Genomic DNA, 23,714 nt, shown 5'->3' with positions numbered 1-23,714 from the left:
AAGATATTTCTTATTAGTGAACTCGGGAAATAAAGTAACATTTTTTATTTTCTTTTTTTCTAAGCAACATTTCTTATATTTAAAGTTTCTTTCTTATAATTTAAATAAGTAATGATATATTTATTTATTCTATCGTAGTAAAGTATATCATTCGTATTAGTTGCAAATGACAAACGTCTAATAACATGTTGATTAATTAGTTGTAATAATAAATGTTCAATATAAAAGTAATAAAATATTCATCAACATTATTTTTAAAGGAAAGAAATACATAATACACAATTTTAGTTACTGATTATAGAATATAATTGTTTTATGTTATATAATCATAAATATTAAATTGTATATATATATATATTAATGCGGTTCGGATCAGAAGCAGGTCGGTTTAAGGTCAAACCAAAACCAACCCATAACCCGCGGATTGTTAAAATAGTTGAACCGTACCAGCAAACCATATTTCGGTTTCGGTTTGGGTCGGTTTAATATCGGTTCGGTTTATGCGTATTATGCGGTTTAACCCGAACCGTGATCACCCCTAATTAAAAGGGTCATTACGTATCGAAATGCAATACAGAGAAACTCACAGCTACTTGCTACAACTGTGGGAAAGTGGGACATGTTGCTCAGAATTGTAAGACCGCTACTCCAGGTACTGCATCTCAAGGACCGGCATCCAGCACAGCTAAAGCCAGAACTTTCAAAATGACAAAAAGGTCCAATGCTCAGGACTCGGACGCAGTGGCAGGTACGCTCTCTTTCAACTCCGTACCTGTTAAAGTTTTATTTGATTCGGGAGCCTCTAAGTCTTTTATATCAAAGGATTGTGTGGTTAAAATGGATTTAATGTTAGAAGATTTGGATGAACCTTTGGCTATAGAAGTAGCCAATCAGGATAGAGTTTCAGTGAGTCAGTTCTGCCCTAAGTGTCAATTGGAAATCCATGGATATTCTTTTTCGGCTAATCTAATACCCTTCGACCTAGGAGAGTTCGATGTAATTTTAGGAATGAATTGGTTGTCTCAGTATAAGGCAGATATTGACTGTAAGAAGAAGAAAATTTTGATGGTTACCGAGGACAACATTAAGGTGACTTATCAAGGACAAAGGTAAGAAAAGAAATTTCTCTCAATATTAAAGGAACAGAAATTGTTTAAACAGGGACGCGAAGCTTACTTAGCACATGTAGTAGACGTGGAGAAAGAAGTACCTGATCTAGACAAGATTCCAATAGTAAGGGAATTTCCGGATGTTTTCCCAGATGAATTGCCCAGATTGCCACCAGATCGTGAGATTGAGTTTTCCATTGAATTAGTTTCCGGAGCCGAACCAGTTTCAAAAGCTCCTTATCGCATGGCTCCAGTAGAAATGAAAGAACTAGCTAAGCAACTCCAGGAATTATTGGACAAAGGCGTGATTAGGCCAAGTGTATCTCCATGGGGTTCTCCAGTACTGTTCGTAAAGAAGAAGGATGGAAGTATGAGACTGTGTATCGATTATCGGGAGTTAAATAAGTTGACCATTAAGAATAAGTATCCCCTACCCAGGATAGATGACCTGTTTGACCAACTTAAGGGAGCGTGCTGTTTCTCGAAGATTGACTTGAGATCGGGCTACCATCAGTTAAAGATTAAGCCTGAAGACATACCAAAGACTGCATTCAGAACCAGATACAGACATTATGAGTTCCTAGTGATGTCATTTGGACTGACCAACACACCAACTACTTTCATAGATTTAATGAACCGGGTGTATAAAGAGTACTTAGATAAGTTTATGATTGTATTTATTGATGACATCCTCATCTATTCAAAGACTAGAGGAGATCATGCTAACCATTTGAGGATTGCCCTGCAAAGGCTAAGAGAGAAGCAGTTGTACGCAAAGTTTTTGAAGTGCGAATTTTGATTAGATGAAGTTCAATTCTTAGGTCATGTAGTAGGAAAAGATGGAATTAAAGTGGATCCCGTAAATATTGAGGCTGTATCCAAGTGGGAACAACCAAAGACCCCAACGGAAGTCAGAAGTTTTCTTGGGTTAGCAGATTATTATCGAAGATTTGTAAAGGATTTTGCCAAGATTGCGACTCCATTGACCAAGATGACCAGGAATAATGAGAAATTTATTTGGACGGAGAAGTGTGAAGAAAGTTTCCAAGAATTGAAAAAGAGATTAGTAACAACTCCAGTATTAGCATTGCCAGATGAGACAGGAAACTTCGTAATCTATAGTGGTGCTTCCTTGAAAGGTTTGGGTTGTGTATTGATACAGCATGATAAAGTCATTGCTTACGCCTCCAGACAGCTAAAGCCTCATGAGCAAAAGTATCAAGTGCATGATTTGGAATTAGCAACGATCCTGTTCATGTTGAAGTTATGGAGACATTACTTGTACGGAAAAAAATGCGAGATTTATACGGATCATAAAAGCTTAAAGTATATATTCACCCAGAAGGATCTAAAAATGCGACAACAGAGATGGCTAGAGCTGATTAAAGATTACGATTGCTCCATTAATTACCACCCAGGAAAAGCCAATGTAGTGGCGAATGCCCTGAGCAGGAAGGAAAGATGGAATATGATCAAAGTTTCCGAAGAACTCGCCAAAGAATTGGAGAAGCTGGAAATTGAAGTTCGAGTGACAAAAGAAAATAAAGGACAATTGTATAAGATCACTTTTCGGCAAGATTTGATGGACAAGATTAAGAAGTGTCGGGAAGAAATGATGGATCAAGGGTTAGATAGTTTAACTGAAGAAGAACTTTGAACACAAAAGGATAGCAAGGGTATGTTTAGGTTTTTCTCGAGGATATGGATTCCCAATGTGACTGAACTGAGGAATGAGATATTGTGGGAAGCTCAAAATTCCAAGTTTTCCATTCACCCAGGGAGCACTAAGATGTACCAAGATTTGAAAATGAACTTTTGGTGGCCAGGAATGAAGAAGGAAATTGCAAATTGGGTTAACAAATGCCATGTATGCCAGATAGTAAAGGCAGAACATTAGAGACCAAGTGGATTGTTGCAACCTTTGGAGATTCCACAGTGGAAATGGGATGAAATCGCGATGGACTTTATGGTAGGACTACCAAAGATGAAGGCGAACCATGATGCTATTTGGGTAATTATTGATAGATTAATGAAGTCCGCACATTTCCTTCCAATCAATGAAAAGTTTTCTTTGGACAGGTTAGTTTAGCTGTATTTGGATGAAATTGTGACCAAGCATGGATTCCCTGTTTCAATTGTGTCCGATCGAGATCCAAGGTTTAATTCGAGATTTTGGACAAAATTCCAGGAATGTTTGGGGACTAAGTTAAAAATAAGTACAGCCTACCATCCCCAGACAGATGGCCAAAGTGAAAGAACCATTCAGACAATAGAAGATATGTTAAGGGTTTGTGCTTTGGATTTTAAAGGAAACTGGGATGATCACTTGCCGTTAATTGAGTTTTCTTATAATAACAGTTATCATGCCAGTATAGGAATGCCGCCCTACGAAGCTTTATATGGACGTAAGTGTAGATCCCCTCTCTATTGGGATGAAGTAGGAGAAAAGAAATTATTAGGCCCTGAGTTGATTCAACAAACCAAGGACGCAGTTGTATTGATTCAAAAAAGGTTACAAGCAGCTCAAGATAGATAGAAAAAGAACGCGGACCTTCATCGAAAAGACATGGATATGGAAATAGGGTCATTGGTATTGTTGAAAGTATCGCCCTGGAAAGGACTGGTTAGATTCGGACAGAAAGGCAAGTTGAGTCCTAGGTATATCGGACCCTTTGAAATATTGAGGAAAGTTGGTAAAGTTGCATATGAGTTGGCATTGTCACCGCAGTTACAACATATCCATAATGTATTCCACGTGTCCATGCTGAAGCGTTATATCCCCGATTCGAACCAAGTTATTAAATATGAACCAATTGAGCTTCAGCCAGATTTGTCCTATGTGGAACGGCTGATCCAGATCCTAGATCGTAAAGAGCGAGTTCTTAGAAATAAATCTATCCACATAGTTAAAGTACTGTGGTGGAATCCTCGAGTGGAAGAGTCCACTTGGGAGTTAGAGTCAGATACGCTTGACAAATATCCCCAATAATTTAATTAGATTATATTCTGAGGACATAATATTTTTAAGGGGGGAAGGATATAACGACTCGTATATTTCTGTATTATTCAAATATGTAAACATTAAATAATTAAGTAAATAAGCTATGTGTATGAGTTATGTCAGCTGGATATTATCTTGTTAATATTTTATTAATTATGTGTGATTGTTGGTGTTTGATGATCATTTGTATAATTAGTTGTGACGCTGTGTTATTTGTTTTATAGTTAAGGGTGATTTTATTCAAAATTTATTTCCATAAATATTTGGATTGTCTCTAAAAACATTTTTATCACTTTAAAATTTTATTTATTATTTTTAGGAATTTAAAAAATTTAGAAATCAATAATTCATTAATTATTTTGTCCTGAATGATTTTTTGATTTTATTTTACAATAAATTTAATATTAAATTCAGAAATATTTTAAAAATTATGAAATTTGTAATTTATTAAGTTTGGAATATTTCGAGAATTTTAAAATTATTTTGGAGATTTTCGGATTTATTCCACCTGCGTATCGGTTCGTTTAATCGATAAAAGTGGGAATACATTTCGTTTTAAAAATTATTTTAAAGCTTATGAAAATTTTATTTGGTTAGTCATATTTAATTCGGGAATTTTGAGATCGAGTTGGGGTTTATTTCAATTTGCATTACTCGTGTAGTGTATCGTTAAATAAAATACGGGTCAGATAATATTGTCATCGCGGGGTTATTTAGTCTAATATTAATAGTGATAGGGATAAATAAATCCTGATAATGGGCTGCTAGACCCAATAAGAAGATGTTTGATATTCAGACCAGAAAGGTTAAGCCTGATGGACCAGATCAGGTCTGGTCGAATAAAAATGGCCCAAAAGCCATGATTATTAATTAATTTCGTAATTAATTAATAAGGGAAAAATCAGCTGTTGAGAAGAGTCCTGATAAGGATATAAATCCTTATAGATAAGCCTCAAGGGGACCTAAAAGGATAAGGAATCAGTTTCCTACTATCTAGGACTCCAAAGTCCATTCTAATTATGAGACTTGCCCACCAAGTCTCCTATACCAAGTCCAATTCAAGGACCACCAACATCTATATAAGGGGTCTCACCCCACAGATCAGAACTACGTTTTTTGGCTTGATTCTCTAATATACAGAGATACGTAGGCATCTCGTAAAGGCAGATTTGAGCCACGAAACACGAGAGCAGCCATTAAAGGCCTTGAGCTCCCGAATCTTAGTAATAAATACAGCAAATAATAACCTTAGTTTTTTATCCATAACATTTGGCGCCGTCTGTGGGAAAAACAACAACCATGGCGAGAACACGGAGAACAATTGGAGCTCTAGAGGAAGGAACACCATCAGAGACAACCCAGGTGATTTCATCAACCGTGGAGGTTCCTCCCCATTCAACTTATGCATCTACTCAGGGGGAAGCCCAGACAGGGGCAACTCAACCTCAGCCACAAGGGACAACTCCCCCGACTATTCAAGGTACGAATCCTCAAGTTCAACAAGTACATATACCTGTGAATTCTCGACCCGTCGGGTATGAATATTCAACTGTTGTTACTACTAACCCCCCTTATGGGATGCCCCTTTACCCTGAGGTTGGAGGAAGCGGATATGCTGGGCGAAGTGAAGCACGAGGGCGGTCGCCCCCCTATATACGAGGTTTGGATCCTATCCCTGAGGATCGGAAATTTTCTGGTCCATACACTGAGAGAGACTCCGAATCTTCGGATGATGAAGTGGCCCCGAGAAGGAGGCGTCCTGGAAAAGAGCCAATGGCCGATGGAAGGCAACGCCCCCAAAGCACCCCAGGGGTGAATCCCCAAGAAGTGCAGGAAAAGATCAGGGCTCATGAGGCTGAAATCCAAAGGCTGAGGCATGATTTGGAGGCTCACCAAACCACCAGACCCCATATACCTCCTAGGGGGAGAAATCCTCCTTCTATCATAGACCTGGATGGTCCGGTAAGAAGAAGGGCTGCTGTCCCAAGAACTGATCCAAGCAATCTCCTTCCCCTTGGAGATCCTGACGATCCAACTCCACCCTTCACAGAAGAGATAATGAATGCCCATATCTCAAGGAAATTCAAGATGCCCACTATCAAAGCCTATGATGGCACGGGAGACCCCGCTAATCATGTTAGGACATTCTCTAATGCACTGCTGCTGCAACCCGTGAATGATGCTATAAAATGTCGGGCCTTCCCTCAAACCCTGTCGGGTATGGCTCAAAGATGGTACAGTCGCCTACCCCCAAATTCTATTGGATCATTCAGAGAATTAAGTCAGGCTTTTATTAAGCAATTCATCAGTGGAAGAGTCCATGAGAAAAGTTCAGCATCTCTTATGAGTCTTGTGCAGGGAGCTAAGGAATCCTTAAGAGATTACCTGAATCGTTTTACAAAAGAGGCTTTAAAAGTCCCAGACCTTGATGATAAGGTAGCCATGATAGCACTGCAACAAGGAACTAGGGATGAGTTTTTCAAAATGTCTTTGGCCAAACAACCCCCTGAGAGCATGTTGCAGCTCCAAGAGAGGGCAGGGAAGTATATCAAGGTTGAAGAAAATATTAGGAAGACCGTAGTAAGTAATGAGCCCACTGGAGGCAAGAAACGAAAAACTGATTTGGAGTATATCGCTAAGGACAAATATCCTAGAACCGAACAAAATCCTGATTCAACCCCCAAGAAGGGAGGACCTGGGCAAAAGTTCACTGAATACGCTAAGCTGAATGCTCCTAGAAGTCAGATTTTGATGGAGATTGAGAAAGACAGAGATATTCGCTGGCCTAAGCCCTTGAAGGCTGATCCCGCCAAGCTAGATAAGGGCAAGTATTGCAGGTTTCATAAAGATGTTGGCCATGACACCGATGAGTGTAGGCAATTGAAAGATGAAATTGAGTTTTTGATTCGAAAAGGAAGATTGAACAAGTATACTGGAGATGGAGGGGACAGAAATAATAATGGAAGGAAGAACTTTGAAGATCGTAGGAGGGACCAAGACGATCAGGGGCGGAATCCCCAACCTAGAGGACCAGTTATAAACATCATTTATGGAGGGCCGAGACCTCGAGGGCCTGTGATAAACACGATCTTTGGAGGTCCAACTGCTGCTGGATTGTCCAAAAATTCCAGAAAGGCATATACTAGAGAGGTTATGCATATTGTTGGAGAAGCCCCGAAGAGGGCCAGGACAGAAGTAACATTGGCTTTTGATGATTCCGACCTAGAGGGTGTGAAGTTTCCCCATGACGACCCGCTGGTCATAACGCCGATAATAGGAAATAGCCCGGTTAAGAGGGTCCTTGTGGATAATGGTGCTTCTGTGGATATCTTGCTCCACGACACCTTTCTAAGGATGGGGTATAACGACTCCCAGTTGACACCAACCGACATGCCGATATATGGATTTGCTGGAGTAGAATGTCCTGTGGAAGGGATAATTAAATTGCCAACCACCATAGGTACGGAGCCAAGGCAAGCAACGCAGATGCTGGATTTTATGGTGGTAAAGGCTAGTTCAACTTATAATGCTATCATGGGGAGAACAGGGATACATGCCTTCAAGGCAGTCCCCCTTCCTACCATTCAGTCATGAAGTTTCCCACCCGAAACGGGATTGGAGAAGAGAGAGGAGATCAAAAAATGGCTAGAAGCTGTTATGTGGCCTCTTTGAGGGCAGATGGAGTCGGGGGGCAGGTTCTTCCTATTGAAGATATGGATGTTCGAGAAAATGATGAGAATAGAGGAAGGCCAGTAGAAGAATTGGTTTCGGTTCCTTTAGATCCCAAGAATCCTGAGAGGATGACTTTCATTGGAGCCACATTAGAGGAGCCCCTTAGAGGGAAATTAGTGAAATTTTTGCAAGAAAATAGTGATGTGTTTGCATGGTCAGCAGCTGATATGCCAGGCATAGACCTGGAGTTAATTACTCACAAGCTAAACGTGGATCCAAGCCGGAAGACAGTGAAACAAAAGAAAAGAAATTTTGCCCCGGAAAGACAAGAGGCTATAAGGCAGGAAGTGGAAAAGCTCTTAGAGGCTGGTTTCATTGAGGAGATTCAATTTCCGGAGTGGTTAGCAAACCCTGTAATGGTAAAGAAGGCTAATGGAAAGTGGAGGATGTGTATAGACTTCACCGATCTGAATGATGCATGCCCCAAAGACTGTTTTCCGCTGCCTAGAATTGATACCTTGATTGATGCCACCGCTGGACATGAGATGCTGAGTTTCATGGATGGGTTTAGCGGATACAACCAGATCAAAATGCATAAGGATGACATTCCAAAGGTATCATTTATCACTGACTTTGGTGTTTATTGTTATCTTGTTATGGCGTTTGGTCTCAAGAATGCAGGAGCCACCTATCAAAGGTTGGTGAATAGAATTTTTAAGGATCTTATCGGTAAGACTATGGAAGTCTATGTTGATGACATGTTAGTCAAGAGTCTAGTAAAGAATGATCATATAGCCCATTTAAGGGAAGCTTTTGAGGTCCTGAGGTACCACAAGATGATGTTGAATCCTACGAAGTGTGCTTTCGGAGTAGGATCTGGAAAATTCTTGGGACTGATGGTCTCAAAGAGGGGAATTGAGGCTAACCCGGATAAGATAAAGGCAATCCTGGACATGGAACCACCAAAAACTGTTAAGGATGTTCAGAAGCTTACAGGAAGGGTTGCTGCATTAGGACGATTCATCTCCAAGTCAGGAGACAAGTGCTTGTCATTTTTCAAGTCACTAAAGAACATCAAAGACTTCGTATGGAGTGAGGAAAATCAGAAGGCATTTGAAGAGTTAAAGAAGTATATGGGCCAGGCCCCGTTGTTGGCCAAGCCAGTTCTGAATGAAGTTTTATTCTTGTACTTGGCTGTTTCAGAGAGCGCCTTGAGCGCGGTGTTGGTTAAGGAGGAACTGAAAGTCCAGAAACCCGTGTACTATGTCAGCAAAATTTTGCATGGTGCTGAGTTGAATTATTCAGCCATTGAGAAATTCGCTTTGGCCTTGGTAATGGCTTCAAGAAAGCTGCGTCCTTATTTTCAAGCTCACCAAATTGAAGTGCTAACAAATCAGCCACTGAGAAATATCATTCACAGTCCCAAGGCAAGTGGGAGACTGTTAAGTGGGCAATAGAGTTGGGAGAGTTCGATCTCAAGTATAAGCCACGTACGGCCATAAAAGCCCAGACACTAGCTGACTTCGTGGTGGAATGTACCATACCCAACCAAGAAGTCGGGGGGCAGGAAGATACCATACCTCAAGACAAGAGAGTCGACAATGGGGACAGGGAGAAGAATGACAAGGAGAAAGAATATTGGGTTCTCTATTTTGATGGAGCATCAAAAACAAATTCCAGTGGAGCAGGGTTGGTTTTGCAAAGCCCTGATGGGTTCTTAATTGAGTATGCTATGAAGTTAGATTTTCCAACCACAAACAATGAGGCAGAGTATGAAGCCCTGATAGCTGGCCTTGGTCTAGCTGGGACACTTAGAGTCAAAAACTTAAAGGTCCGTGGAGACTCGAAGCTGATCATATCCCAGGTAAAGGGAGAATTTGAGGCAAGGGATGATACGATGGCTAAGTATGTCCGCCTAGTAAGGGCTGTGATGACCCAATTTAATGAATGCCATGTTGAACACATTCCAAGGGAAGAAAACGTTAAGGCGGATGCGCTATCAAAGTTCGCTTCGTCTGAGATTGAAGAAAGTTCAGGAAGTGTGTACTTCCGTGTTTTGAAGACACGGAGCATAGATGTTAAGCTAGTGGCTCCCATAGGCTTGGGGACGTCATGGATCGATCCCATTAAGGCTCACATTCAGACCGGTTGGTTGCCAAGTGATGCAACTGAAGCACGGAAGTTAACTGTTCGGGCACTAAGATACTCTTTGATAGATGGGATTCTTTACAAAAGATCTTTCGTGGTTCCCTACTTGAGGTGTCTCATGCCCGATGAGGCACGCTTGGCTCTTGAAGAAGTGCATGAAGGTATTTGTGGACAACACTTGGGGGGCAGGGCCTTGGCTCATAAGATAACTCGTTTAGGCTTCTATTGGCCAGAAATGATGGCTGATGCCAAAGAATATGTAAAGAAGTGTGACCGCTGTCAGAAGCATGCACCAATTGTTAAACAACCCCCTGAGATGCTGACCTCTATCAACTCGCCTATTCCCTTTGCCATGTGGGGGATGGATATTCTAGGGCCTTTTCCTATGGCCACGGCACAAAGGAAATTTCTGATTGTAGCCATTGATTATTTCACCAAGTGGATTGAAGCCAAACCCTTGGCCAAAATCACTAATAAGCAGGTTGCACAATTCCTGTGGGAAAACATTATGTGCCGATATAGAATTCCCCGTATCCTTGTCACTGACAATGGAACACAATTCAACAATGAGGAATTCAAGAAGTATTGTGAAGAAAATGAAATCGAGTTACGATTCACCTCTGTGGCTCACCCGCAAGCCAATGGACAAGCAGAGGTAGCAAATCGGATAATCCTGGATGGACTAAAGAAGAGGATCGAGAAGTCAAGAAATAATTGGGTAGATGAGATACTTCCAATATTATGGGCCTACAGGACTACTTGTAGAGTCACGACAGATGCAACTCCTTTCATGTTGGCATATGGGGCGGAAGCAGTAGTTCCCGTGGAGATATCACATTCCTCTCCAAGGATTCAGGCTTTCGATGAGAAAGAAAATGAGGAAGGGCAGAGATTAGCCCTGGATTTAATTGATGAAGTGCGAGATAAAGCACATGCAAAGATAGTAGAATATCAGAAAAAAGCTTCATTCTACTACAACCTAAGGGTTAAAGAAAGGTTTTTTAAACAAGGCGATCTAATCTTGAGGAAGATAGAAGCATCTGGTGTAGGACAAAAAGGGAAGCTTGCCCCGAATTGGGAAGGGCCGTACAGAGTCAAGAGTGTTCAAGGTAGAGGAACCTACAAGCTAGAGACTATGGATGGTTTTGAAGTCCCGAGAACTTGGCATGCACAAAACCTGAAGGTTTACTATGTGTAGGGAAGCCGGATGCGATTCTCACTCGTCAGGATGGCGAGTAGGTTGAAAAGCACCTTGAAGCTTTGCTTGCTTAGGATTTATATGTTTTAGTTTTATTACGAAATTTATTAAGACTTGTGTAAGGGACGAATCCCAGACAATTTTATGAAATTCATAAGTTCTTCAAAGTATGTTTGTGGCCTAACAAATAAAAATCAAATGCATGGATGCAAGCATAAAAGGTGATAAATGAAATAGATCTGATAGATGCTACAAAAGTTTGATAAATAAAGTCTCGAAAATAAAAAAAAAGCCACGTAGGGCTGAAAAAGCTCTAAGGAGCTGAAGTACCCTCGGCATCCATATCATCGTCCTCTCCACTCTCGCTGGATGTCTCTGTCGTCTCGGAGGAGGAGGAAGAGCTGTCGTCCTCAGCAGGTCTGGAAGAAGACTCGGGAGGAGGAAGGAGTGGATCCTGAGGAACATGGTCCGAGACAACTACTCGGGTACGAAACCTCTGTAGCAAAGCCTCGTCATCAGGGCAGATGTAGTCCGCCGGGTTAATATCAGGACAAGCCTCATTCACGGTCCCAAGGGCCGTGTCCCAACCAGTCCTAAAAAACTCGGGAAAGACTGAATCATCCCTAATCCTCATGGATTGGGCAAACTCCTCCGAGTCCAGATAGTTGTCTATAGCTTTATCCTTCTCCGCCCGAAGTACCACCAGCTCGGCGATAGACTCTCCGAGTTCTTCCTCCTTGCGCTTGAGCTTCTTCTCCAGGGTAGCATACTTCTTCTGTTGCCTCCTGAGGGCATTATCGGCCTTATCAGAAGCCCGCTTCCATGATTCGGCTTGCCTCACAGCGCCTTGAAAATAGGCGTTAGACTGAAACAAAGCAATTAACAAAGTATAAGGCAATGCTACAAGAACGAAAAATAAGTTCAAAAAAGAGAAGGCATACCGAAGCCAGAGACTGAGCTCCCATGAGCTTGATCCTCTCAAGATCAGGGGTGGCCACCACATCAGTAAAATCCTTGGGGGTCACGCTATGGTAAGACCAATCCCAAGCATGTTTCGTGGAACCAACTACGGTGTCCCCTCGGCGGAATCCCCAGAGAGGCTGAAAGGCGCCTGTGGCAGCAGCAGTAGGGGCAGCAGCAGTGATAGGAGTACCATGGCCTCCAGCTCCTTCAGTTGAGGCCTCCCCTATAGGCTCTTTGTGCTTCTTCAAAAAGATAGGCTCCGTGGCCTTTCCCCGGGTGTCTAGGCCTGCGAGCCGAGCTTTCTTCATCCTAGCTGTTTCCTCAACCAAAGGAACATTGTCCTCGTTAATCTCCTTAGCAGCTGAAACAAAGCAAAGGACAAAATAAGTGAAGTTAATAATGCATGAAATGAAGTAAAATTGAGAAGGGAAGAAAAATACCCTGTTGAGAAACAGAGGATAGTCCCACATGAATCAGGGAAAACTCCTCTAAGAGAGTCCAGCTGGTGGTCGTGCCATCATCCTGAGTAAGCCCATTATAAATAATAGTTTCTTCAGGAGTTAAGTGAATGGATTTGAGGCTACCATCACTGACCTTCCCAAAGGAAGATCGAAAAAGTGTGCCCCAGTCGCCATTCTCCCAATGTAACCCGACGAAACTATTCCTCCAATTTTGATTATTATCAGGAATAGAGGCACTGTTAAAAATATGTTTGCTTTTGGGCCTTTGCTTGACATAGACCCAGCCGCAGATGCTGGAAGAACTATTGTAACACTGAAAGACTTTCCTAAAAACAGCTACAGAAAGAGGAAAGCCCTCCCTAAGACAACAGACCATAAAACATAGAATGTTCCTCCAGGCGTTTGGAGGAAGCTGACACGGGTTGATTTGTAAATCAGCCAAAAGATGAGGAATAAAGGGGTGAAAAGGAAACCTAAGCCCAGCATTAAGGGCATCTGTGTAAATGAAGAGAGTATCGGGTCTCCAGTGGCAAGTACGATCACCACCAGAGACTGGAACTAATCTAAGGGGAGGAAGGACGTTATAACGAGCATTTAGTTTATTGAAATCTATGTTGTGCCAAGTATTACAATGATTAAAAGAGTCAAGATGTGCAGTGGAGGGATATTCATCCCCCCTAGTGTTAATCATATCAATTAAAGACATATATGAAGAACGGATCTCGATATCCTTACCTCGTTTTGAAGCCGAGGCTATCTTGGCCGCCCTCTCAGAACTCTTGTCAGCCATTAGTAAAGCTAGGAAGGAGAGGTTGGAAAACTAAAGGAGGGGATTTGAGAGAGGAAAGGTTAGAAAGTTGGAGGAAGGATGAGGAGAAGTTGTATAATGAGTAGAGAGGTGAAATGAGAGGTGTGGAGAAATCAAACTCTCACCCCACCTTTATATAGCCAAGGAAGGGGGATAATGGGCCTTAAAAAGCCCATTTGGGCCCAAAACTTAGAAGGCTCTGGAACTATCCAAGAAGTTCCTGGAAAAACCAAGTGAAAAATTTTAATTTTTAAAAGATTCTAGAAGAATCCAGAAAAACCTTAGAAGAACCTGGAATTTGGGCTTAAAGATAAAGGCCCAGAATTAAGGCCCAGGTATAAAAGCCATGTTTGAGGCCCAAATACCTTTTTAAGAGGGGTGAAACAAAAGCCCAGTTAAAAACAGAGGGCCCAAAGATTAGCCCAATAAAACTAGCCCAGAAAAGGGCCCAATTAGTTGAAAATCAAAGGCCCAAAAGGGAAAACCCAGATTTATTAGGGAATGGGCCCAGGATTAAAACCCACTAAAGGGTTGGCCCAAGAAAATCTAGTCAGAAAAAGGGATGGCCCAAGATAGAGGCCCAGGAAAGTTAGAAATAAAAAGTTGGTGCCCTTTACCCAATTCGATCAGGACTTGCCTTAAAATCCTAGTCGAATGAATTGAGGTAGAATTTCCTTCGACCAGGGCTGAAAAAAGGGGCTAATTCGGTCAAGAAAAAATTCTGACCAAAATTCTTGGTCGAAAATACCGGAATAGTTTTTAACCCTGCTTCTTGACCCAGCTCAACCAGAAATCATAAGAATTCCTGATCGAAATGCTTAAGGTCGAATAGAATTCGATCAAGGCTCAAAACCAGACTTAATTCGATCAGGATTTAGACCCGTTCGACCAAGAAATACGAAGGAATCCTGGCCGAACCAATCCTGCTCGAAATAGCTTCGACCAAGGCAAGAAAGGTGGTTAATTCGGTCAGAAACACAGGAATCCTGACCGAAAGGGACGAAAATTCCTAGTCGAAGATTTCTGCTCAAAAAAATAAAAAAAAATAATAAAATACAAAGCAAAAATCCTAGTCGAAATTCGACCAGGAAGTGAGGTCGAATGTATCCTCCTCGAATTCCCTTCGACCAAGGCAAGAAAGGTGGTTAATTCGGTCAGAAACACAGGAATCCTGACCGAAAGGGACGAAAATTCCTAGTCGAAGATTTCTGCTCAAAAAAATAAAAAAAATAATAAAATACAAAGCAAAAATCCTGGTCGAAATTCGACCAGGAAGTGAGGTCGAATGTATCCTCCTCGAATTCCCTTCGACCAAGGCACAACAAAGGCTAATTCGACCAGGATCCTGGTCGAATGGATTCCTGGTCGAAAATTGTATAAAAAAAAAAAGAGAAGAGAGAAAAAAGGAAGAAAAAGGGAAGAAAAAATCCTGGAAAATTACAAAAAATAAGGAAATTCCTTAAGTAGTTTCTGAAAAATGTTAATGTTTTCAGAAATTAAGGGAAAAATCCAGAAATTAAGGATAAATCCCAGAAATTAAGGGAAAATTCCAGAAATTAAGGATAAATCCCAGAAATTAAGGGAAAATCCAGAAATTAAGGATAAATCCCAGAAAAATAAGGAAAAATCCCAGAAAAATTAGGGAAAATTCCAGAAATTAGGGAAAAATCCCGGAAATAAGGGAAAAATTCCTGGAAATCAAAATAATTCCTAAATAAAATGAAAAATTCGTTGTAAACGTGTAGGTCGCTCCACACTTTACGCAAGAACGAAACCCTGTAAGGGAATGAATAGACTTAACTTCTGCGAAACATAGTCAATGTTTCCCAAAAGTTGGGGGGCAAATGATAGGGATAAATAAATCCTGATAATGGGCTGCTAGACCCAATAAGAAGATGTTTGATATTCAGACCAGAAAGGTTAAGCCTGATGGACCAGATCAGGTCTGGTCGAATAAAAATGGCCCAAAAGCCCTGATTATTAATTAATTTCGTAATTAATTAATAAGGGAAAAATCAGCTGTTGAGAAGAGTCCTGATAAGGATATAAATCCTTATAGATAAGCCTCAAGGGGACCTAAAAGGATAAGGAATCAGTTTCCTACTATCTAGGACTCCAAAGTCCATTCTAATTATGAGACTTGCCCACCAAGTCTCCTATACCAAGTCCAATTCAAGGACCACCAACATCTATATAAGGGGTCTCACCCCACAGATCAGAACTACGTTTTTTGGCTTGATTCTCTAATATACAGAGACACGTAGGCATCTCGTAAAGGCAGATTTGAGCCACGAAACACGAGAGCAGCCATTAAAGGCCTTGAGCTCCCGAATCTTAGTAATAAATACAGCAAATAATAACCTTAGTTTTTTATCCATAACAAATAGAATAAAAAAGGGGGCTGTTTTAATCGGGTATGACCCGTCTCCTTCCTCTCCAATCTCTCTTTCGACTCTCTCTCGCATAATCTCTCTCTGTACTTCTCTCTCTCGAATCTCTCCCTCCGCTCTCTTCCTCCCTCTCACATCTCTCTGTTCCTTCCCGTTTTCCTCCCTATGTTGGTAAGCTTTATTCGCCGCCTATTTTTCTTTTCTTTCCGACCGTATCTCCGGTTGGCCCCGTTACCCATTTTGTTGCTTACTCCCGCAGTTACATATGTGTATATATATATATATCTATGTACCTATATGTGCTGTGTTTGCTGTGGGTTGCTTAATTTTTCGGTTACCTCCGGGCTTTTTCCGGCGTGGTGACCGGAGTTCGGTACTGCACATACGCGCGTGTGTGTTCTGTGTTTAGATGCCTTGGTTTAACTGTTCTGTGGGCATTTTATTTTATTAATTTCCTGCAGAAATTAATTGATTGCAATTTGTTAAATAAAATTTATTTCGTGCGAGGAAATTACTAATTTAATCGATGATTCGTGTTGGAAACCCGTATTTATCGGGTACCCGAGAGTATTATCGCCGTCAGCGATGAGCTGCGGCGAGCCGATGGTGGACTATGATGATATAATCTGAGTCCTATGATTTAAAAATACAAAATACGGATAATAGTGATTAATAATTGTATTTAAGTCATATTTGTGAATTTGCGAATTTCCGTTGTTGATTGAAGTTGGTGGTTGAAATTTGGATGAGGATTGATTGCAGTTGTGATTGATATGACGTCGTGACGTTCGACGGGTTAGCCGATAATTAAAGGAGGTGCTTCTTGATTTTCGGAAATTAAATGATGAAAATATGAGGTCGTACCCAATGACTATCGGAACGTCGATCGGTTATATATGTAACTACTTTGTACGAACCCTGGTTATGTGGTGTGATGAAATACTTTGCGAAAACCAATAACCCTAATTTCGTAAAAGGACAAATATACCTATTTTCTGAAAATGAACATCGAACCGAGTTTCAAAGACGTGAACCCTAATTGACAAGTGTATTATTATATTAAGAATGTTACGGATCGGGTTTGTTAACGTATGGGTAGATTGTTAGCGAGGATAGTCAAGCATATTCGGACGTCTAATTTAGGGTATCTCGATTCCTGTACGTTCCAGTCGAAATCCTTAGCATTCCGGTCGGTGCAAAGCCAGTCGAAAATAGTTGTTAAAGCGTATTGAGGCAAGTACCCCTGGCCATATCTTTATGGTTCAGCATATATGAATATACTGTTGTTTTATTCTTGTAGTGGAACAGAACGTTTTAAGTTACGTATCCCCTGTGTTTAAATTGTTTTATTAACTTGTGTTTTTGGGGAAAAGTAGCTTCTGAAAATACCTATCTCTGAAACTTTGAATAAAATGATAATGTTTTGGAAAGTGTGCCGTGATAGAATGGTTTTGAAAAGTGATAGGTAAATGATTTGGAAAACTGGATAAAAATGATCAGATAATTGGATGAGTGTGCACAAGAGGCCCGTAACGGCCTGGAAGATAGCGTATAAGGCGAAGTTGTTGCGCACCCTATTATAACCACCAGCCTAGCGTGATAGAGACCTAGCGAGTCTCTGAGTTACGGAACAAGTTTTCATAGGATAGCCAAGATAGAGTTATCCTATGGAGATAGCCTGATCAACTGTCTCACCAGGGATCATCCAATACTTTTATATCTGAGCAAGTGATTTTGAGGTTCCCGGAGAAGAACAAGTTTTATAGGTCCTGCGATGGGACAAGTTTTATGGTTCCCGTGGCGGAACAAATGGTTTTGGGTCCCCGTAACGGGACAAATAGTTTTATAGGTCCTGCGATGGGACGGAAGATTTAAAAATGAAAGTAGCATGCTAAAATTTAACTCTGGTATTTACAAAACACAGTTAATAAAATGTTTTAGAGAGCATGCTAGCTATGGAGATCCAATTTTCAACAGTTCATCAGTTTTTCACATGTTTACACTTGTTTCACTTGTTTCTAGTCACAAGTTGTGATTTCTGTGCCTACAATTGTTTATTATAAACTGTTTTAATTAATATTCATATAGTGGTACTGCTGAGCGATTGATCGCTCACTCTTGCAAATATGTTTGTATATTTTCGCATTGTACATGCCTAGGAGATGTGCTGTCTTGGTAAGGGCCAGTTTCCAATTCCTCCTTTGTTGAGATCCTCTAAGTGTGTTGTGTGTCAGACCAAGTGTGGTCTGTGAGTTGCTGTAGAATATTAGTTATGTCAGGTTGTTTAGTTAAGTTGGGTTGTAATAAGTGTGTAACCTAAATTATACTTGCACCTGGAAAAGATCTTGCGGAAGAGTTGTTTATATTGAAATAAAAGTAGGTTGGTTGTATTATTATTGTAGTTTAATACTGTTAGTGACGTCAACTCCTGACCCGGGGTTGAGGCCGTCACATCGGCTACGCATATCTGACTCTTGTTCCCACGTTGACTCTTCAACCTTGGGATTTCTCCAAAGTACTCTTACCAACTTGACCAACTTATTTATAAGACTCTTCTCTTGCCAGTCGAGTATTTTGACATGTTGCTCCACAAATGACAGGTTTTCCTGAATCTCCATAGGTTCATATTCCATCACATGGTTGGCATCAGGATTATACTTCTTAAGTAATGACACATGAAACACGTTATGCTCATGCTGATACCGAGGCGACAAAGCTAATTCATAGGCCACCTCCCCTACTTGACTCAAAACTTCAAAATGACCAATATATCTAGGTGTTAACTTCCCTTTCTTTCCAAATCGAGACAATCCTTTCCTCAGTGATACTTTCAGCAATACGGCTTCACCTACTTGGAATATGATATCCTTACGTGCTGGGTTTGCATATTTTCTTTTCCTATCTTGAGTAGCAAGTAATCTCTTCTGAATCAACTTGACTGTCTCGCGCATTTGTTGCACCAATTCCGGGCCTAGAATCTTTCGTTCTCCCACTTCATCCCAACTGGTTGGTGATCTGCACTTCCATCCGTATAAAGCTTCATATGGTGGCATGCCAATACCAGTGTGATAGCTGTTGTTATAGGAGAATTCTACCAATGGCAGGTGGTCGTCCCAACTTCCCGCAAAATCAATCGCACAGTAATGTAACATGTCTTCAATTGTTTGAATTATCCTCTCGCTTTGACCATCAGTCTGCGGATGATACGCCGTACTCATATTCAACTTGGTGCCAAGACTTTCTTGAAATTGCTTCCAGAATCTCGAGTTAAATCGTGGATCTCTATCCGAAACTATTGATACAGGTACGCCGTGTCGTAATACGATTTCACGCACATACAGATGGACCGCTCTGTCCAGTAAAGACCTCTCATTAATCGGAAGAAAATGTGTTGACTTCGTAAGGCGATCAACTATAACCCATATAGCGTCATGTCCGGATTTTGTTCGTGGTAATCCTACTATAAAGTCCATGGAAATGTTTTCCCACTTCCATTCTAAAATCTTTAAAGGCTGAATTAATCCACTTGGTCTTTGACGTTCTGCCTTTACTTTCTGACAAGTATAGCACCTCGCAACCCATTTTGCTACTTCTCCCTTCATATTTGGCCACCAAAAGTTCTGCCTCAAGTCCTGGTACATCTTGGTGCTTCCCGGATGGATTGAAAATCTAGAATTATGAGCTTCTTGCAATATCTCATTCTTCAATTCAGTCATATGAGGAATCCAAATTCTTGAAGAAAACCTTACTATACCTTGTTAATCCCTTTGAGTACAAATCTCTTCTCTGGTCAGTTTATTATTCTCCTGTTTCATCACTTCTTCCTGACATTTCTTTATCTTTTCCAACAATGATGGCTGAAAAGTCATAGTATGACAAATCTCCTCAGCTTTTCCGCAAACACACGGTTCTAATTCAAATCTCCTCATTTCTCCAGATAATTCCTTTGATACCGCTACCATATTCAACCTCTCTTTCCTACTCAAAGCATCAGCTATAATATTTTCCTTTCCCGGATGATAATTTATCGAGCAATCATAGTCCTTAATTAATTCCAACCATCTCCTTTGCCTCATATTGAGCTCCTTCTGAGTGAAAATATACTTTAAACTCTTGTGATCCGTGTAAATCTCACACCTTTCTCCGTAAAGGTAATATCTCCAGATCTTAAGTGTAAATACTATAGCTGCTAATTCCAAGTCATGTGTAGGATACTTCAATTTATGTGGTTTTAACTGTCTTGACGCATACGCAATCACCTTGTTATGTTGCATTAGCACGCAACCCAGGCCCTTATATGAAGCATCACTGAAAATCACAAAGTCTCCTTGATTGTCTGGTAATACTAGTACCGGAGCTATAACGAACCTCTATTTCGATTCTTGAAAACTATCTTCATATTCTGCATTCCATTCAAATTTCTGATTCTTCATAGTCAACTTAGTCAATGGCATGGTGATTTTCGAGAAATCTTTAACAAACCTTCTATAATATCCCGCCAATCCTAGAAAACTTCGCACTTCCGTAGGTGTCTTTGGTCTCTCCCAACTCATAATTGCCTCAATCTTTGCCGGATCCACTTTGACTCATTCATTTCCAATAACATGTCCCAAAAATTAAACTTCTTTTAACCAGAACTCACACTTAGAAAAATTGGCATACAACTTCTCTTGTCGGAGTATCTCCAATGCTAACCATAGATGTTGCAAATGTTCTTCTTCTGACTTTGAATATATAAAAATATCATCAATGAATACCACTAAAAACTTGTCCAAATACTTTTTAAATACCCAGTTCATTAGATCCATAAATGTTGCAGGAGCATTAGTCAACCCAAAAGGCATTACTAAAAATTTATAATATCCGTATCTTGTTCTGAATGTTATCTTCAGGATGTCAACTTCTTTGATCTTCAATTGATGGTATCCTCATCTTAAATCAATCTTGGAAAAACACTTAGATCCTTTCGGCTGATCAAATAAATCATTTATCCTTGGTAGCGGGTAATGGTTCTTAATCGTCATCTTATTCAACTCCCGATAGTCTATACATAACCTCAAGCTTCCATCCTTCTTCTTTACGAATAGAACATGTGCTCCCCATGGTGACGTACTTGGACGTATCACTCCTTTGTCCAACAATTCCTATAGCAGGCTCGCCAACTCTTTCATTTTTTCTGGTGCCATTCTATAAGGTGCCTTCGAAACTAGTTCCGTACCTGGAGCACGGTTGATCTCAAACTCAATCTGTCGATCGGGTGGTAAACTTGGTAGTTCATCTGGAAAGACATCTGGAAATTTGTTGACTACGGGGATATCTTCCATGCGGAGGCTCTATCTTTCTAAATCCACTACATAGGCTAGAAACGATTCGCAACCTCTCCAAAGCAATTTCTTAGCCTGGACGATTGTAAGAAACAGTCGCTCTTACCTCTGACCCTTAAATACCACTTTTTTCTTCAATCTCTGTCTTTAAATAACTTTCTTAGGTTTACAATCTATTTGGGCGTTATTCTTCCCTAACCAATCCATGCCTAAGATTATGTCAAACTCCCCTAACTTGAAAAGTATCAAGTCTGCTGAAAATTTATGCCCCAAAATATCAATCTCACAGTTAAGACAGAATTGACTCATAGGAATCTTCTCTTGGTTTGCAATTACCACATCTATTACCTCGTTCAGGGTCATTTTATCGCATTTAAGTTTATCAACGAAATTTTCTGATATAAAAGATCTAGTAGCTCTAGAATCAATCAATACCTTAGCTTCAACATTATTCATTAAAAGTTTACCAGCTACCACCTCAGAATTCTGAACAGCATCCTTCATCTTTAAATCAAATGTCCTTTCTGTCGCTTGCGGAGTTGTGGTAGATGGTGGAGGTAATGCCAATACCTCAGCTGGCATGCTTGCACTAGTACTTGCCACGTTCATCAAAGCCTTGACTGGTCCGGTTGACTTGCATTCCCTAGCTATATATCCAGTCTTTCCACACTTATAGCATGTAACTCCCGGCTTCGGTATCTTACACTCGTTAGCCAAATGTCCTTTCTGATTGCATCTATAGCATGTCATGTTCAACTTATTAAAGACTCATGGATGTCTTTTTCCACAATTGTAAGGCATATGTCATAGCCTATTTGTATATTCCAGGATTTAACTCAACTCAAATAAGAATGTAACAAGTAAATAGTGGATCTACCGTCAAAGAGATCTCACAAAGTAACATATGTCAAATGATTCAGAAACAATGTTCATCTACAGACTTGAGGAATTTATTCACTGGAAGAAGCTCAAGAAATTGATCAAGCCTCAGTGATACAAATCAAGATTGTGGATTTAATCAAGTGATAGAGATCTCGTCAGAGTATCAGAGAATTACAAGGATTTAATCTGAAGAAAATCAAGTATCAAAGTCAAGACATGAAGAAATGTCATGGAAGTTAGTCACTCATGAAGCAGACAGTACATCGAGTGTCAACATTGAAGTGGTTGAATTGATTCATAATTCTCAGTGATTTTCAGAAGATTTTCAGAAGAATGGCTGCTGCTCAAGATTAATATTAATTCTCTATTAATTAATTAAGTCATATAATTTAATTAAGAAAATAAATTATATCTGCAAAGATTAATTTATTGATTAATTGAATTAATTGATTAATTAATTCTGAATTAATATTAAGGATTTTCAGAATTTGAATTGGATTAAAATCTGTTTTAAATCAGCAAGAGAATTGAAAATGAACTAGCATGACAATATGGATTGTCATACCGATTGTCATGCCAAGTCAATTCAATTGTCTCACCGAAAGTTCTATCAGGGAGGAGAATTGTCTTGCCAGTTCAATGGGATTGTCTTGCTAGTTCAACTGATAGTCATACCGATTGTCATGCTTGCTCAACTGATAGTCATACCGATTGTCATGCCAATTCAAAGATTGTCCTGCCAGTTCATTTCAGTTATGTTGATTATATTTAAAAGACAGAAGCAGCAGAACAAATTAATGATCCGAAAAAATAGTTCAAGAACAAAAAAAAAGCAGAAGCTAAAAAATATATCATCTCTTCTCTGCTAAATTCAAGATCACAATTTCTAGCTAGTAAAGTTAAATCCAAACCATTAGAAATCATTATCTTGTTCTTGTGTAACTATCTAGCGGATCAATATCCCTATAACTTAATCTAAAATTGCGTTTAGCATTTGAATCTTTTTATTGCAAAAATAGAAAAAGTTCATGTCGAATTTATTCTAAATTTGTGATAATTAATTTGAGATTAATCCCTTGTAATCGATACAGTTGTTGTAACACCTTTCAAGTTTAATAATATTTTTATTTAACTTGAATTTTGTTTCAATTTTTTATTCTGCACTAAATTCGATTAATCAGTATTGTTTGTATTCAACCCCCCCTTCTACAAACACATTGGGACCTAACAATTAGTATCAGAGCTTTCTGATTAACGAAAAATCAAGATCCTAGACTTTTGTGATTTTTCAACTCCTTGAATTTTTATTTATTCAAAAATTCATAATGACTTCACAAAAAGTTGGAACTGTTAAAATTCCACTATTTGATAAAGAAAATTATATCATGTGGAAGAAGAAGATGCTCTTATTTTTACAAGTTGCAAATCTCAAATATCTGAACTTGTTAAAGGAAGGGTCCAAAAACTCCGATGGTTATTGAACCAGAGGTGATAGAAAATGATGTTGTGATTACCAAACCTAGAACCTATGCAAAAGAGCCTGAAGATTTTACTCCTCCTGAAAAGGAAGAAGCCTCCTTGGATGCCAGCCTTCAATTAATTTTAATTGATTCCCTTGATCCCTTGATGAACAGACATGTGATGAACTGTAAAAATTCCAAACACATGTGGGAAACTATTGAGGTGATTAATGAAGAAACAGAGGAAGTTAGGGAGAACAAGTTAGAGATCCTAACCTCTGAGTATGAACATTTTAAA

The 23,714-nt window shown here is 39.9% G+C and overlaps 1 protein-coding gene across 1 annotated transcript in view; it reads right to left on the bottom strand.

Annotated features, from left to right (window-relative positions):
- Nucleotides 1–3,073: 3,073 nt before the first annotated feature.
- The window catches only part of LOC141714945 (uncharacterized), a 34,561-nt gene continuing 13,920 nt past the window's right edge, over nucleotides 3,074–23,714 (bottom strand). Inside the window, exons 2-4 of the mRNA XM_074518439.1 lie at nucleotides 12,070–12,452; nucleotides 11,829–11,993; nucleotides 3,074–3,112 (exon numbers count right to left, since the gene is read on the bottom strand). Of these exons, the coding sequence (XP_074374540.1) occupies nucleotides 3,074–3,112; nucleotides 11,829–11,993; nucleotides 12,070–12,452 (587 nt within the window). The remainder of the gene's footprint in view (nucleotides 3,113–11,828; nucleotides 11,994–12,069; nucleotides 12,453–23,714) is intronic.

Source organism: Apium graveolens, chromosome 3, assembly GCF_009905375.1.
Source record: "Apium graveolens cultivar Ventura chromosome 3, ASM990537v1, whole genome shotgun sequence".
Classification (NCBI taxonomy): Eukaryota; Viridiplantae; Streptophyta; class Magnoliopsida; order Apiales; family Apiaceae; genus Apium; species Apium graveolens.
Note: the sequence above shows the minus strand (reverse complement) of the source record. Positions and strands in the feature narration are given on the sequence as shown.